The sequence below is a fragment of the Sinohyriopsis cumingii genome, chromosome 9 (assembly GCF_028554795.1).
Source record: "Sinohyriopsis cumingii isolate HCF-2022 chromosome 9, ASM2855479v2, whole genome shotgun sequence".
Lineage (NCBI taxonomy): Eukaryota > Metazoa > Mollusca > Bivalvia > Unionida > Unionidae > Sinohyriopsis > Sinohyriopsis cumingii.
In genome coordinates, this window is record NC_142969.1 from 12,380,134 (window position 1) to 12,398,364 (window position 18,231).

Genomic DNA, 18,231 nt, shown 5'->3' on the forward strand with positions numbered 1-18,231 from the left:
CCATCTGGCCTTCATACATTTTCTAACGACACCATTGGATGGAATGGCAGCCAATTTTAGCATATTTCTTCAAGTATTGATGAGGTTTGAGAATATAATTTTTGGCTGAGCATTCAAAAAATAATCACTTTAAGGACTTGCTTTTCTTGGTCATGAAGAATATATAGAATTCATGACAAGTCTATTTCTTCTGTCTTTTAAACTGCCAAGTATCAGAGTCTCTTTGAGTATCCTTTTGAGTTGTGAAACTTCAACATACCAAAATTATTTTCTTTTATTACTGTATATACCTAAGTATGTAATGCAGAAAATTATCGTTGAACTATTTTCCATATTTTTGTTTCATCCCTTTCTCATCTCCTTTATTTTCACGTGAAAATGCAAGATTTTGCATTGAGATATCAAGTTATACTTGCAGCCAGAAATATGGGCATTTTGTCAGCTGGAAAAAAGAAAGAAAAGGGAATCGCATTACCTTCGAGGCAGGGAGATTAATTATTACTGAATATATCTGTCTTGCCACTTTGAAGTTCTCTATGAATTACCATCCTCTTTTGACTTAGTCAACAATGTTAAAAACCCAGTATGCTGTTTTGCTAATCATCAAATTAGTTGCCAAATGGTAAAACAGTAATTTATTGCAACAGATTAGGTTATGCTAAGCCGATAATTTTCTTAAAATGCTGATATATTTAAGCTCAGCCTGTAGAACAAGAGATCACCTCAAATACCCAGGTGTGAAAGCTATCCAACTGAGGTAAACTTGTGAGGAGGGTGGTGTGGGGATCAAGAGTGAGTTTAGTGGTGTGGGGATCAAGAGTGAGTTTGGTGATGTGGGGATCAAGAGTGAGTTTGGTGGTGTGGGGATCAAGAGTGAGTTTGGTGGTGTGGGAATCAAGAGTGAGTTTAGTGGTGTGGGGATCTAGAGTGAGTTTGGTGGTGTGGGGATCAAGAGTGAGTTTGGTGGTGTGGGGATCAAGAGTGAGTTTAATCTTTTAAGTTTTGACTCAGAAGCTGGATCGGTATACAATGCAATAAAAATACAAGTTTATTTATGTGCATAAATACGCGACATGTTTTGCTTGTGGTACACAAAAAAAAAAAAACAATTTTTCTTGCCAATCATTAAAACATCCCATTTTTGGCACCAGACAATGAAATATATCTGGTATTAAAATGGAAAGAAAAATATGTTCAAGTCGACCTATTCATAAGATACATCTACGCAGTACAAAACTTATATCACGGCCTTGAACCTTGTATCATGGATCGAAGGTCAAGCTATGCCCACATAAAAACTTTAGTTAAGTTCTGTAATTAATATTATTTGAAATAAACCTTAATTAATGATCAGGCATAAGTTCAGGTATTCTTCAGATATATTCCAAACTGAGTTTGAATAAAACATTTTTGTATTCAAACTTGTTTGTGTCTTCATCATCACAAGCCAGAATATCTAAAAATAGTAGCGATTATTTTTTACCTTAAAGTAAATATCTGAGTGCTGACTATCAACTTGTTTATTGTAAAGTCACATCCATCAATGACTATTTTCAAAGAAATTTATATGTGGAAGCAATCTTGCTTTTGCCTGACCCTCTTTTAAAAGAGAGAGAGAGAGAGAGACTCTTTGTGTGTGTGTGTGTGTGTGTGTGTGTGTGTGTGTGTGATTTTGATTTTTAACGTAGCTTTAACATTTTTTAAAATCATATCATTACGATGTCTGCAGCGTGACAGTTTATAGTGATGTCAAGTACTGGGGCATCATGTCGCAAACATGTAGCATGATGTCCCACCCTGTCACATTATCCTGACACCAGGGTGACCAGTCCTTAACTTCTTAATGTTGAGCGCCAAGCGAGGCAGCTGTTAGTACCATCTGTATAAGTCTTTGATATGACTCGGCTGGAGTTTGAACCTGCGACCTCCCTTATCCAAGGCAGAAACAAACCGCTTAGGCCACCAGAGCAGTTTGAGATTTAGAGAGAGATATAGAGAGATCTGGATCAAAACAAAATGAACAAACTTATATATAAAATATATTTTATTGTAGTTTGTCTATCAGCTGACACAAAAACCACCGCAGATGTTTTAAGTACAAAATAAGGGGGAACAAAAATTAAACATAATAAGGTGCTCCCTGAAAAATGGAGAAATCATAAAGACAAGCATTCGAATTAATAAGACAAAATGAACAGAGCTTAGAATGATAAGAAATGCATCATCTATGCCTGAATCACCTTTTTTAAATGTGACTATATCACAAAATTGGTTTTCCTCATCACAGTTTCAATGTCAAGCCCCTTTTGGTGCTTTCATAAGAAGGGAATGATGCCAGACGAAAAGTACGAAAATTATGATCAAGCATCAAAGAGGCTAGTCGTGCATGTATGCTTCGTGACATTTCATATACATCAATTTATACTTACATGTTATTTCAAAGAAATTGGACGGACTTATGATAAGGCTGAAACTTGTATTCACATCTATTATATATACATACAATGTATAACAAGTGGTAGCATAAATATTATAATATAATTGATTAATTAATTACCAACTGACCTTTCGCCATGATTTATGTTCTTTTATTTGCCATGATTTATCAATATTGATGTTTCAGTGCCATGATTTTTATTAATATATTGCATACCAATTTATACATTGATATAATAGACAATATTACCAATCTGCAATGATCTGTCCTCCCAATCTTCAACAGAAAATAAATGCATTTTCAGCGTCTGACGGGAGTTTTGCTATTCATCTCGTTCCATGCCATGACTAAAAATGGTAAGATACAATGAAGGAAGGATGATGAAAAAGAAAAATATGAAGCACTGAGCAATTAAGTTTCAATCAAAAGTCATTATTCTGCTTAGCAGTCTATTTCCTAACTGTCCTGAAGCATACTTCGCTTATTTCGATGCCGAATTGCTGGTTTTCACGTCCAATATCATCTAGAAGCATATCCAGAATTGGCAAGGTGCTTGGTCGAGTGGTTTCTATTATGAAATCTGTTGATCCCCATTGGTTGGTGTATTCCTGACAAGGAAATAAAAATAGGTCACTTCTGTGTAGATTAATAATGTGAGATAAATAACTGTAGGAAACTTTGAGTTTATATTTATAAATGTCCCAAAAATTAAAAAATTTGAAAAACTATATGTTGCTGTACTTGGAAAACTGCTAAAGTTGTATGAAAATTAATCATGCCATCCAAATACACATATAAACACAAATATAAAATTTAATTTGTCTGCCTCAAATGGTTTTGATTGATAAGAATATGTTGTTGGGTAACCAACTTCTTGCCATTTTTATTTGACAAATGGAAGTTTGTAAGGACATATCGACACAGCAATACCCATGTTACTATGTACTACTGCTGGAGATACAAAATATTTACCTCGCATCCTCCTTGTTTCTCCACTTTAGTGATGTGGGTCCTGTGCCGTTTGAAGTTTGCATCAAGGAGATCCTCACTCATGTCGTGTGTCAGCATGCGGATGTACTTAGAACGGCTGTTGAGACAGCGGAATGTGACGGTCTGGCGAGCATGAGTACTCAACCTCTGGAGTGCTCGAAGCTGAGGATCCTCAATCCTGTAATCAAACTGAAGAAGCCAAAGAAATTAATTTGATGATACTGAACATGTTGATTCTATCATGATATCCAGCAGATTGGTATATGCTGAGTCAAAGTAAATATTCAAGAAAAGTAATAAATGAGCCGATCTGAGAATACTTGATCTGATTCTCTAATCTTAGCATGCACACTAAGCATGCATCGACAGTGCGATAATTACAGATCTTCAACCTTGTACCCAGACTGAGACAAAACTCTAGAGTGATGTTATGAATAATCAGCCTTTTAAGTCCATTATATACAATTTATGTAAACCTGTAGTAAACTAAAAATGGTAAGTTTAGTGGACGTTTTTGAGAATTATCTCAAAAAATTTAATTAAAAAAATTATATATACAACAACTGATCACATGTTTAAACCTGAGAAACTTTAGTGAATATTGCATAAGAATATTTTTTAAATGATCGATTTAAAATGCGACAAAAGTTTTCCCCTGTGGCCTTAACCTTCTTAATGAAGATACAATGAAAACATTTAGTAACTGTACCTCATTTCCACTGAAAATGTCTTCCATAAACCACTGAGAGCGACCAGATTCCTTCGTCCATCTCTGAGTGTCAAACTGAAATATATCAGGAGTTTATATAATATTAACTAGAACTGTGAATACCAGAGTACCTTATAGTAAGGGAACACTATCACTTTATGAATTTTAATGACATCTTAAATCAGAATTTTCATTTAAAAGCTAACGAATAATCTTAGATTATTAATTGTAGAGGAATTTCTGAAGTTTACTGTAAATTCCCTATTATTCTTGGGGTATTAATTGTAGTGGAATTTGTGAAGTTTACTGCAAATTCCCTATTAATCTTGCATCTTGATTAAAGTGAAATTTTTTAAGTTTGCTGTAAATTCCCTGTTTATTTTGGATCACAATTGTAGTCAAGTCTTTGAAGATTGATATAAATTGCCTATTAAACTTGGGTCCTAACTGTTTGAATTTGTGAAGTTTGCTATAAATTCCCTATTAAACTTTGGTCCTAAATATAGTGGAATTTGTGAAGTTTTCTGAAAATTTCCTATTATTCTTGGGGTACTAATTGTAATGGAATTCATTAAGTTTACTGTAAATTCCCTATAAATCTTGGTTCCTAACTGTAGTGGACGTTGTGAAGTTTCCTGTAAATTAATTCTAATCTTGTGGTTCTAACTGTTGGACTAATACAATAATTCATGAAATTTACTGTGAATTCCCAATTATTCATGGGGTATTAATTGTTGTGGAATTTGTGTTGTTTGTTGTTAATTCCATATTATTCTTGGTAATTAATTGTTGTGGAATTTGTGATATTTGCTGTAAATTCCCTATTATTCTTGGGTAATTAATTGTGAAATTTGTCAAGTTTGCTGTAAATTCCCTATTATTCTTGGGTAATTAATTGTTGTGGAATTTGTGATATTTGCTGTAAATTTCCTATTATTCTTGGGTAATTAATTGTTGTGGAATTTGTCAAGTTTGCTGTAAATTCCCTAGTATTCTTGGGTAATTAATTGTTATGAAATTTGTCAAGTTTGCTGTAAATTCCCTATTTTTCTTGGGTAATTAATTGTTGTGGAATTGTGATATTTGCTGTAAATTCCCTATTATTCTTGGGTAATTAATTGTTGTGAAATTTGTGATGTTTGCTGTAAATTGCCTATTATTCTTGGGTAATTAATTGTTATGAAATTTGTGATGTTTGCTGTAAATTCCCTATTATTCTTGGGTAATTAATTGTTGTGAAATTTGTGATGTTTGCTGTAAATTCCCTATTAATCATGGGTAATTAATTGTTATGAAATTTGTCAAGTTTGCTGTAAATTCCCTATTATTCTTGGGTAATTAATTGTTGTGGAATTTGTGATATTTGCTGTAAATTCCCTATTTTTCTTGGGTAATTAATTGTTGTGGAATTTGTGATATTTGCTGTAAATTCCCCATTATTATTGGGTAATTTATTGTTGTGGAATTTGTCAAGTTTGCTTTAAATTCCCTATTATTCTTGGGTAATTAATTGTTATGAAATTTGTCAAGTTTGCTGTAAATTCCCTATTATTCTTGGGTAATTATTTGTTGTGGAATTTGTGTTGTTTGTTGTTAATTCCCTATTATTCTTGGTAATTAATTGTTGTGGAATTTGTGATATTTGCTGTAAATTCCCTATTATTCTTGGGTAATTAATTGTTGTGAAATTTGTCAAGTTTGCTGTAAATTCCCTATTATTCTTGGGTAATTAATTGTTGTGGAATTTGTGATATTTGCTGTAAATTCCCTATTATTCTTGGGTAATTAATTGTGAAATTTGTCAAGTTTGCTGTAAATTCCCTATTATTCTTGGGTAATTAATTGTTGTGGAATTTGTCAAATTTGCTGTAAATTCCCTATTATTCTTGGGTAATTAATTGTTATGAAATTTGTCAAGTTTGCTGTAAATTCCCTATTATTCTTGGGTAATTAATTGTTGTGGAATTGTGATATTTGCTGTAAATTCCCTATTATTCTTGGGTAATTAATTGTTGTGAAATTTGTGATGTTTGCTGTAAATTGCCTATTATTTTTGGGTAATTAATTGTTATGAAATTTGTCAAGTTTGCTGTAAATTCCCTATTATTCTTGGGTAATTAATTGTTGTGAAATTTGTGATGTTTGCTGTAAATTCCCTATTAATCATGGGTAATTAATTGTTATGAAATTTGTCAAGTTTGCTGTAAATTCCCTATTATTGTTGGGTAATTAACTGTTGTGGAATTTGTGATATTTGCTGTAAATTCCCTATTATTCTTGGGTAATTAATTGTTGTGAAATTTGTGATGTTTGCTGGGAATTCCCTATTATTCTTGGGTAATTAATTGTTATGAAATTTGTCAAGTTTGCTGTAAATTCCCTATTATTCTTGGGTAATTAATTGTTATGAAATTTGTCAAGTTTGCTGTAAATTCCTGATTATTCTTGGGTAATTAATTGTTGTGGAATTTGTGATATTTGCTGTAAATTCCCCATTATTATTGGGTAATTTATTGTTGTGGAATTTGTCAAGTTTGCTTTAAATTCCCTATTATTCTTGGGCAATTAATTGTTGTGGAATTTGTGATGTTTGCTGCAAATTCCCTATTATTCTTGGATAATTAATTGTTGTGAAATTTGTGATGTTTGCTGCAAATTCCCTATTATTCTTGGATAATTAATTGTTGTGAAATTTGTGATATTTGCTGCAAATTCCCTATTATTCTTGGATAATTAATTGTTATGAAATTTGTGATGTTTGCTGCAAATTCCCTATTATTCTTGGATAATTAATTGTTGTGGAATTCATGAAATTTACTGTGAATTCCCTATTATTATTAGGATATAAATTCTTTATTACTGTTGGAGTCCTACCTGTAGTGGAATTCATGAAATTTGCTGTGAATTCCCTATTATTATTAGGGTATAAATTCTTTATTACTGTTGGGGTCCTAATTGTAGTGGAATTCATAAAATTTACTGTTAATTTCCTATTATTGTTGGAGTATTATAGTGGAATTTCTTAAGTTTGCTGTAAATCTCACGTTACTTGTATTATTTGTGTACGTACTTTGCTCTTCACTGCTGGGATACAGGTCTCAGCTTCATTGGCATCTTCCGACGGGAATCTACATGTCACTTCTACTGCATCAGCAACATGTTTTCCACTAGGCTCAATCCAGTAGCGACCTGTAGATACAATTTAAGAGACTTTTTCTTATTTCAGTACCACTAAAAATAGTTAGGCTGTCTCTAGGTAACTCGAGTAACTATTGCATATTTTTTCTTTCCACAAGAAAAGAGGTACCGGTATGTTAAATTTTGTTCTTCAATATTACAGTAAGCACTTTTTAATGGAAAGATTCATAGGATAAAAAAACAAATAAATCCAACTTGTTAGTGAGCAGGCTGTCCCTACTTTTGTGTCATGAGTCAGTATCGGACATAGTGTTCAAGCAATTAAACAACCAATTGTTTGATTAAAATATATTTTTTCAATGACACATACTTCATCATAACACACCAAAAGTACATGCACTATCTTGAAATCCGCCAAACTTGATTATGGTAAGAAAAATGCTAAAACTTGTCTGCTGACCTTGATGTCAGACAAAACCAATCTCCCCTTGGATAAAGGAATTGGTGCCAAGTCCCACCCACACTGAAGCAAATATGCACATTCTGTCTGGTTTTAAATGTAATTACAGGTAGGCTGGGAGAAAATATGTACACTGTCTGGTTTTAAATGTAACTGCAGGCAGGCTGGGAGCAAATATGTACACTGTCTGGTTTTAAATGTAACTACAGGTAGGCTGGGAGAAAATATGTACACTGTCTGGTTTTAAATGTAACTGCAGGCAGGCTGGGAGAAAATATGTACACTGTCTGGTTTTAAATGTAACTACAGGTAGGCTGGGAGAAAATATGTACACTGTCTGGTTTTAAATGTAACTGCAGGCAGGCTGGGAGCAAATATGTACACTGTCTGGTTTTAAATGTAACTACAGGTAGGCTGGGAGAAAATATGTACACTGTCTGGTTTTAAATGTAACTACAGGTAGGCTGGGAGAAAATATGTACACTGTCTGGTTTTAAATGTAACTGCAGGCAGGCTGGGAGCAAATATGTACACTGTCTGGTTTTAAATGTAACTACAGGTAGGCTGGGAGCAAATATGTACACTGTCTGGTTTTAAATGTAACTGCAGGTAGGCTGGGAGAAAATATGTACACTGTCTGGTTTTAAATGTAACTGCAGGTAGGCTGGGAGAAAATATGTACACTGTCTGGTTTTAAATGTAACTACAGGTAGGCTGGGAGAAAATATGTACACTGTCTGGTTTTAAATGTAACTGCAGGTAGGCTGGGAGCAAATATGCACATTCTGTCTGGTTTTAAATGTAACTGCAGGCAGGCTGGGAGCAAATATGTACAATGTCTGGTTTTAAATGTAACTGCAGGCAGGCTGGGAGAAAATATGTACACTGTCTGGTTTTAAATGTAATTACAGGTAGGCTGGGAGAAAATATGTACACTGTCTGGTTTTAAATGTAATTACAGGTAGGCTGAGAGAAAATATGTACACTGTCTGGTTTTAAATGTAATTACAGGTAGGCTGGGAGGGTGTGCATGTATTATTGTCAGGTAAGTATTATTGAAAATAACATTTTTACTCCAAAATTTGGCTTCTTTGTCACATGTTACCCGATCATAATTTATTAGCAGAAAAGGTAAGTGGTGCTGGAAGTTGAATCCCTTTCCCTCAAAGAATCCCTTTACCCCAGTCTCCAGTTATGCCTGGACATGAGTTGCAAAGAAACAGTCCCCACCCCCACCCCTCTCCAGTCAAGTGGCAGCATCACTGTAAAGTTCCTGAATGACCTTTAAAGGTATTCTGCTTGGCCACAGCTTTAGATTCTGCCTGATCAAACTGAGCCCTTTTTGAGCCCCATGCATTTATTACTCCTCTATTCTTTATTTTAAGACCTTAAGAAAGAATATGGAAACCATTTGCTACACCTTCATTCACTTACAGCTTTAAATATTTTCGCTAAACTATTCATATTTATTTTTAGCTTTTCAAATAACGAGACAATGTAAAGTTATTATAATGTGTTTATACTTTGTTGCAGTTATATTGAGCACTTTACATTACATATTTATATTGGTAAATATATCTCTGTATCAAACTGAAGTTTAACCTAAATTTGCTAAATGCAATAATTGGTAGAGACTCTGTACTAAAGAAATGTATTCAATAATTGTTGAAATCACCACATATGAGGCTAATTATACTGTAAAGCAGTAATTTTGCACTTCTACTTGATTAGGGAAAGAAACAAACTAAACATAATATCATCAAAGGTCCTGATTTTATTGTTATTAGTTTTCTATCTAAAGGTATAGATTTTGGTCCTGATTTTAATGTCATTAGTTTTTTATTTAAAGGTATAGATTTTGGTCCTGATTTTAATGTCATTAGTTTTTTATTTAAAGGTATAGATTTTGGTCCTGATTTTAATGTCATTAGTTTTTTATTTAAAGGTATAGATTTTGGTCCTGATTTTATTGTCATTAGTTTTTTATTTAAAGGTATAGATTTTGGTCCTGATTTTAATGTCATTAGTTTTTTATTTAAAGGTATAGATTTTGGTCCTGATTTTATTGTCATTAGTTTTTTATTTAAAGGTATAGATTTTGGTCCTGATTTTATTGTCATTAGTTTTTTATTTAAAGGTATAGATTTTGGTCCTGATTTTATTGTCATTAGTTTTTTATTTAAAGGTATAGATTTTGGTCCTGATTTTATTGTCTCGGTTTTGTTATTTAAAGGTATAGATTTTGGTCCTGATTTTATTGTCATTAGTTTTTTATTTAAAGGTATAGATTTTGGTCCTGATTTTATTGTCATTATTTTGGTCCTGATTTTATTGTCATTAGTTTTTTATTTAAAGGTATAGATTTGGGTCCTGATTTTATTGTCATTATTTTGGTCCTGATTTTATTGTCATTAGTTTTTTATTTAAAGGTATAGATTTTGGTCCTGATTTTATTGTCATTATTTTGGTCCTGATTTTATTGTCATTAGTTTTTTATTTAAAGGTATAGATTTTGGTCCTGATTTTATTGTCATTATTTTGGTCCTGATTTTATTGTCATTAGTTTTTTATTTAAAGGTATAGATTTTGGGCCTGATTGTATTTTCAATAGTATTTTTTTATCTAAGGACTCTGACACTAGAAAAACAAAACTATAACCATAGTTTTAAAAATAATTATTGGTTCTCGTTGAACCTGAGTTTTCTTCTCAAAGTTAAGTATAAATTAAGACAAGTTAACTAATGAAGTGTCTATCAAATACAGCATTGGATAAAATCAGCAATTTAGAATTGGATATTAGTGATAACTGGCACAAAATATCAAGGTACTAACCAGTCTTGAAGTCTGGGTGAAACTCTTTGATGTGTCGACAAGTATCTCCTGGAGAGTATCGATCACCCTTTGGACGTCTGATTCGGTCAAAAGCATCTCGGAGGATGTTGAGATCCTGGTACATGTCACCACTCTGTCAAAAATAATATAAAAAATACTGGTACATGTCACCACTCTGTCAAAAATAATATAAAAATACTGGTACATGTCACCACTCTGTCAAAAATAATATTAAAAGAACATTAACATCTAATTGTGTCCTTTTATATTTATTAGATAGAATGTTTTTTTCAGTGTGTTTGCGAGAGCATGAGGGAAAGACAGTTTGTATGAACATATTTGCTATATATTTATACACACACACACACACACACACACACACACACATTAATTCTTAAAAATACAGTTAAGTTGGTTTAATCCAGCATTCTTTTGTCGTATGATCACTTTTATGTTGAAGTTGGTACTATTTTTGTGCTTGTGTGAAAGAGGTAGAGATTATATTGTTCTATTGATCTGTAATCCATCTGTCTATTCAGTGATCTGTTAGTAATGTAGTGTATCTACTATGCCATTCAACATAGATATAGACTTGAAACTTTGGGAAAACGATTGGGGGTGGAGGTCTAAAGACTTGGCCAAGTACATCATAAGACATTTTTGTAGTATTAGGGTCATCTTATCAGGACCAAACTATGGCCCTAAGCTCCTCATGGCTTATACTCTTTCTGAATAAATTATTGTTGTCATTATTGTTGTCAATATTGTTGTCATTATATTTGGATCCAAGGTCCTCTAAACATCACTTCATTGTCTCATTGGATTGGTACACAAAAGCCATGACCAAGTTTTTACTATTGATCACAATACAAAACTAACATGACATGAAAAATGAAGATAAAGGATCCAAACTAAGTGCGGTGGCTTTGAAGGAATGTACTGCCATTATAATATGCCTATGTGCTACCCCTAGTAATATTTAAGTCTAGTGTTCCATTAATGAAAATAAAGAATCCAGTGAGCCTTTGTTTTCTATTCCGAAATGTTTTACAAAATCTTCAGATGCACCCATATACATAGATCTTGGTAAATTCAATCCAAGGCAAGTGTCATAAAGTTAACATTTAGCACCAAATTCACTGCATTCTGAAAGTGGCATTATCCTACTAAGGGAGATAACCAAATGTAATAAGCATGATGTAGCCCAGAATGTTCAACCTTTTCATGTGAGGAGCCAAAATGCAATTTTTTCTCATTCACTGGACTTTCTATAAACTGACGGATATTTTCATTACCACTTGACCAGAATTATGAACGGTTGTCAGACTGAATAGAACCCTATGGTGGGCTGGACTCTAGCCCAGGGGCCATATGTCAGACAACTCTGTCCACAGAGAATGTCAAAGTTTAGTGAGTTTGTTTTAGGGAAATTTCTTTTGTAGTACAGATGCTTTAGGTAGTGTCCTCAATTAATTTACTATAAAGCAGCAAATGAATGTTGAACATCATTTTATCTTACGGACTTGCATCCTGAAAATTTCAGTCCCAAAGTGGATGAAACTCTGGCAATTTCCAGACAATAACATGGTTTCCCATTCAGGGCTTCCATTATTTGATGGAGTCCCAAGGACCCACAAATTAGAGTTTTATTGGGTCCTAACAAGATGTTAAAGGATACCACTGCCAAGTTTCTAGAGCAAGCTGTGTGTGTGTGTGTGTGTGTGTGTGTGTGAGAGAGAGAGAGAGAGAGAGAGAGAATCAAGCACATTTACAACACATCAGAGTACACTGGTTTAATACAGACCAGACAGCAATGTAATAGACATTCACGAGCTCTTCCAGTAACTGAGTTCACATTCTGAGTTTTTCCTGGTCAAAGTCAGGGTGATTGCTTTCAGTCTTGATGAACATTTTTTTTTTAACAGAGTTTACTTTGAGGTCTCACTAGGATTTTAAAACTAGAAGTCCAGGATTCCTATTTTAGTAAAACTAGGAGTCCCACCAGCAAAAGTTGCAGTCCTCTCCTAGAAGCATCTTAGGCATACTTGAAATCTTTTGAAACTATATATTTTTTATTTTTATTTTATTCATGAATTTATTTCTCATCCCGATGTAGCCTTCATAGTTTTCTCATGTAGACCAAAATCTAAACCAATTTAAGTACATGTGCCATGTGCCAAGTAAACAACAATAATAGATCCACCTGCTCCTGGCAACAATGAATATCATAGTGAATTATTTAGTAACATATATTTAATGATAATGGAATATAGATCATACAAGGACTAGCATTTTTTTATATACATTCTATTTGTGTTTTAGCAATATTTATTTTTGTGGGGTGAATTTTCCAGTTTAATTTGAATCCTTGATTTTGAGGTCACATGCACAACTTATTCAGCTACACTCAGAATGAACACAATGTATAATTAATGAGCATGGCCTCAATTCTAACCACTGATTGGCCGATTATAATAAGTCTATTTTTAGAAAAAGCCATGTGCATAATACATGTATTGTACTGTAAATAGTGATGTAGTGTTTCAAAATAAGAGTTTGTATAGGGGACTCCTGTTTAATTTTTCAATTCCCAGATAAAAATTTTAATCCAAATATGTTTGATTAAGCATTTCCTAGACCTCTATCCTAGTAGGTAACCATACTGCATTTTGAAGACACTAGGTGCTGCTTATTCGGGAAACCATAACCTTTTCCATAAGCTGGAAATTGACTTTGGCCAGCAACTTTTTATGCATCCAACAGGTCTCTTAGGACGGGGTTTTAATGCATCATTTTTAATTTTACTGCATCAGGGATGCACATGTGTGCATTATCAGAAATCCTGCTAATTGATCTGAATAATCAGCATTTTACTGTACCATTCAATTCTGAGTGAAAATTTAACTTACAAGTTCAGGCTGGTCTCCATACTGTAAAAATAAAATAAAAACGGGATGAAACATGTATAATGGCAATATGGTTAAAATGAAAATCAACTTATAATACTAAGATCTGATGGAATCAAGTAATAACATAGATGTAAGGAAATCTTATAATACACAGATCTCATGGGTGGCCCGTGGCCATGTTCTGTTGAATTTTTTATTCATCAATTGAATCAGTTTTCATATTTCTGAAAGTGAAAAAATTCAGATCAATAATTAATGATAAAACTCTTTAACACAAAGTACAAGATTTTTTAAACTGATAGGTATGAAAATAGTGGGACTGGGAATTTCAAAGGTAATCAAAACATGAAGTGATAGGTACTAAAATGCAGGAACTACTCCAACACTAACTGGGAGGTTGGCAGGTATGAATTTCATGTCATTATAAAATTCATATTCATCATAAATACTGTATCAAGAAAACATTAGTGGATTCAAATCCACCCTGTTCACCTGTCTATCAAGAATGCTTGAACCCTGCATTTTATAAAAGAAAGCAGTACATTACTTATGTATTATGAGAAGATAACTCTATATATGTTATGAGAAGATAACTGTATCTTCCTGCCAAGGCAAGGCATTCCTTCTACAAATTGTATGCATATTATTCATAATTGCAATACTCAAATAATTGAAAATGGAAAGTAGGCAAGTATTAAACCATCATCGACATTAACTTGACATTTTTACTGCGTACATCATAAAGACGATGCCTTTCACATCAACAAAATCAGTTATGGATTGCAAGTTGTTCATATGCTTATGCAGACATTATGAAAAATTAGTACATCTGTTGTATTACTGACATGTCTACATTGTATTTCTGATATGTCTATGTTGTATTACTGACATGTCTATATTCTATTACACATATTTTCTCACATATAGCAGCCTTCATAATTGTATCATCAGATCTACATAATCATGTCAACAAACTGCAATCAGTAATTAGTTTTGTTGATATAAAAGACATTATAAACATATCTCATTATATTGATAGCAGCTTAACACTTCCAGGAAAAATATGTCTGTATCCTTCATGCACAGTATGGCATGGCACAGAGTAACCATGTCATCTTTCACATGGATTGAAGATTCTTTGATGTCATTTTCACCTGATTCAACAATGGCTTGTTCTTTCATATTATCATAATCCTCTTAGATTTTTAATAATAATGTTTAAATTCAATGATAATATTTAACAACAACTGAATTATTGCTAGGCAGTGTTTATATGATAACACAATTTGGCATTGAATAAGTGAGCACCCATAATTCTGACAGACAGGCCTTTCCTTAGACATAGGTAAACTCTGTCTCATTCTATTGTATCCTAAGGCATATGCCTTTGTTTTGGTCATGTGATAATCTTGGCCTAACTTTGGAAAGGTCAGGGCAATGAACCATGGGATACAGCAGAGACCCACAAATTTGATTAATTCCATCCAATTATCCTGTGCTCTGTGATTCCTATGGACAAAGAAATGTGTTAATATATGAAAGTTCATACATTTTCTCCTTGAGACATAAATATACATTTGAGAAACATTGCATATTATCTCAGTAATTCATGACAATACCAACATATATATCATGAATCAAAAGGTCCGAAATCTAATCAATTCTTGCTTGTATCACCCAAAGAACTTCACCAACTTTTGCTGAATGTTTAAAGAACTGCATAAAATGATTCATGTCACATACACAAATACACTGACATGAGTGAGAAGAATACTCATTAAGCTATGAAGGATGGAAAAAATAATTATCTCTACATACCATGTATGGATCTTCGGCCTTAAAGCTTGAGGGATATTGAGGTCCTTGATAGATTGGAGCAAACCCCTGAAAGATACAATTAGAGTCCCATTAGTATAAACAGTGCTACCTTATAAAGCAAACCCCTGAAAGTTACAATTAGAGTCCCATTAGTATAAACAGTGCTACCTTATGAAGCAAACCCCTGAAAGTTACAGTTAGAGTCCCATTAGTATATACAGTGCTACCTTATGAAGCAAACCCCTGAAAGTTACAGTTAGAGTCCTATTAGTATAAACAGTGCTACCTTATGAAGCAAACCCCTGAAAGTTACAATTAGAGTCCCATTAGTATAAACAGTGCTGCCTTATGAAGCAAACCCCTGAAAGTTACAATTAGAGTCCCATTAGTATATGCAGTGCTACCTTATGAAGCAAACCCCTGGAAGTTACAATTAGAGTCCCATTAGTATAAACAGTGCTACCTTATGAAGCAAACCCCTGAAAGTTACAAATTAGAGTCCCATTGGTATAAATAGTGCTATCTTATAAAGCAAACCCCTGAAAGTTACAAATTAGAGTCCCATTAGTATATACTGTGCTACCTTATGAAGCAAACCCCTGAAAGTTACAAATTAGAGTCCCATTAGTATAAACAGCGCTACTGTATGAAGCAAACCCCTGAAAGTTACAATTGGAGCATGAAAGTTACAAATTAGAGTTCCATTAGTATATACAGTGCTACCTTATCAAGCAAATCCCTGAAAGTTACAAATTAGAGTCCCATTAGTATAAACATTGCTAACTTATGAAGCAAACCCTTGAAAGTTGCAATTAGAGTCCCATTAGTATAATCAGTGCTACCGTATGAAGCGAACCCCTGAAAGTTACAATTAGAGTCCCATTAGTATAAACAGTGCTACCTTATGAAGCAAACCCCTGAAAGTTACAATTAGAGTCCCATTAGTATAAACAGTGCTACCTTATGAAGCAAACCCCTGAAAGTTACAATTAGAGTCCCATTAGTATAAACAGTGCTACCTTATGAAGCAAACCCCTGAAAGTTACAAATTAGAGTCCCATTAGTATAAACAGTGCTATCTTATGAATCAAACCCCTGAAAGTTACAAATTAGAGTCCCATTAGTATATACAGTGCTACCTTATGAAGCAAACCCCTGAAAGTTACAAATTAGAGTCCCATTAGTATAAACATTGCTAACTTATGAAGCAAACCCCTGAAAGTTGCAATTAGAGTCCCATTAGTATAATCAGTGCTACCTTATGAAGCAAACCCCTGAAAGTTACAATTAGAGTCCCATTAGTATAAACAGTGCTACCTTATGAAGCAAACCCCTGAAAGTTACAATTAGAGTCCCATTAGTATATGCAGTGCTACCTTATGAAGCAAACCCCTGAAAGTTACAATTAGAGTCCCATTAGTATAAACAGTGCTACCTTATGAAGCAAACCCCTGAAAGTTACAAATTAGAGTCCCATTAGTATAAACAGTGCTACCTTACGAAGCAAACCCCTGAAAGTTACAAATTAGAGTCCCATTGGTATAAACAGTGCTATCTTATGAAGCAAACCCCTGAAAGTTACAAATTAGAGTCCCATTAGTATATGCTGTGCTACCTTATGAAGCAAACCCCTGAAAGTTACAAATTAGAGTCCCATTAGTATAAACAGTGCTACCTTATGAAGCAAATCCCTGAAAGTTACAAATTAGAGTCCCATTAGTATAAACAGTGCTACTTTATGAAGCAAACCCCTGAAAGTTACAAATTAGAGTCCCATTAGTATATGCTGTGCTACCTTATGAAGCAAACCCTTGAAAGTTACAGTTAGAGTCCCATTAGTATAAACAGTGCTACCTTATGAAGCAAACCCCTGAAAGTTACAATTAGAGTTAATAAATACAACTCATTAAAGCATGAAGGGTTTGGTAATTGATCCCATTTTTGGAATGTTGATTTCTTTGATATTGAACCTAGGTCATTTTAATAATGCAGACTCATAAGATGGTGCACCTTTATGGCTCCCATAAGGAGCCACATTACTGATGGACTTGGAAATGTACACCTTTATGGCTCCCATAAGGAGCCACATTACTGATGGACTTGGAAATGTACACCTTTATGGTTCCCATAAGGAGCCACATTACTGATGGACTCGGAATGTACACCTGTATGGTTCCCATAAGGAGCCACATTACTGATGTACTCTGAAATGTATACCTTTATGGCTCCCATAAGAAACCACATTACTGATGGACTTGGAAATGTACACCTTTATGGCTTCCATAAGGAGCCACATTACTGATTGACTTGGAAATGTACACCTTTATGGTTCCCATGGGGAACTACGTCACTGATGGACTTGGAAATGTACACCTTTATGGCTCCCATAAGAAACCACATTACTGATGAACATTTAAATAGTATACTGTTATGGCTCCTTTGTGGAATTCTAGTACTAATGAACTTTTAAATGGTACACCTATATGTCTCTCTTGAGGAGTCACAGTACTTATGCCCCTTGAATTGGTACTTCTTTTTTGACTCCCATGAAGAACCACAGTAACTTTGTTTAACTTTGAAATGGTACGCCTTTATGACTTTCCTAAAGAACTGTACTGCTGATTGACTTTTAAATGTGAAAACTTTTCTGTCTCCCATGAGGAATCGCAGAACTGATGAACTTTATTCCACAATACAGACGATTATTCTCATGTACTTGATCAAACATATTACCCCATATTTTCACCCTTCAGATATTGATAATTTCAACTTTGTTGGAACCAATGAAGAGACCAATTATTGCCTGCAAAACTATACTTTTGACTTTCATTAGGCATACATTTGCCTTACAGAAGGCATTACTTTTACCATTCAGTATGCATTCATTTTGCCTTTCAGTATTATAACAAACAGAGGCTAAAATAATTACCATAGATTA

The 18,231-nt window shown here is 33.6% G+C and overlaps 1 protein-coding gene and 1 long non-coding RNA gene across 2 annotated transcripts in view; one reads left to right on the forward strand and one right to left on the reverse strand.

Annotated features, from left to right (window-relative positions):
- Positions 1-2,026: 2,026 nt before the first annotated feature.
- The window catches only part of LOC149791276 (uncharacterized), a 114,107-nt gene continuing 97,902 nt past the window's right edge, over positions 2,027-18,231 (reverse strand). The window contains exons 41-47 of the mRNA XM_089969787.1: positions 15,294-15,359; positions 13,476-13,496; positions 10,567-10,699; positions 7,207-7,325; positions 4,137-4,211; positions 3,410-3,616; positions 2,027-3,045 (exon numbers count right to left, since the gene is read on the reverse strand). Of these exons, the coding sequence (XP_089825913.1) occupies positions 2,887-3,045; positions 3,410-3,616; positions 4,137-4,211; positions 7,207-7,325; positions 10,567-10,699; positions 13,476-13,496; positions 15,294-15,359 (780 nt within the window). The 3' untranslated portion in view covers positions 2,027-2,886. The remainder of the gene's footprint in view (positions 3,046-3,409; positions 3,617-4,136; positions 4,212-7,206; positions 7,326-10,566; positions 10,700-13,475; positions 13,497-15,293; positions 15,360-18,231) is intronic.
- LOC149791277 (uncharacterized) lies at positions 7,340-10,560 on the forward strand. The gene is made up of 3 exons (XR_016423336.1): positions 7,340-8,493; positions 8,646-9,967; positions 10,312-10,560. It is a non-coding gene; the product is annotated as an uncharacterized LOC149791277 (long non-coding RNA).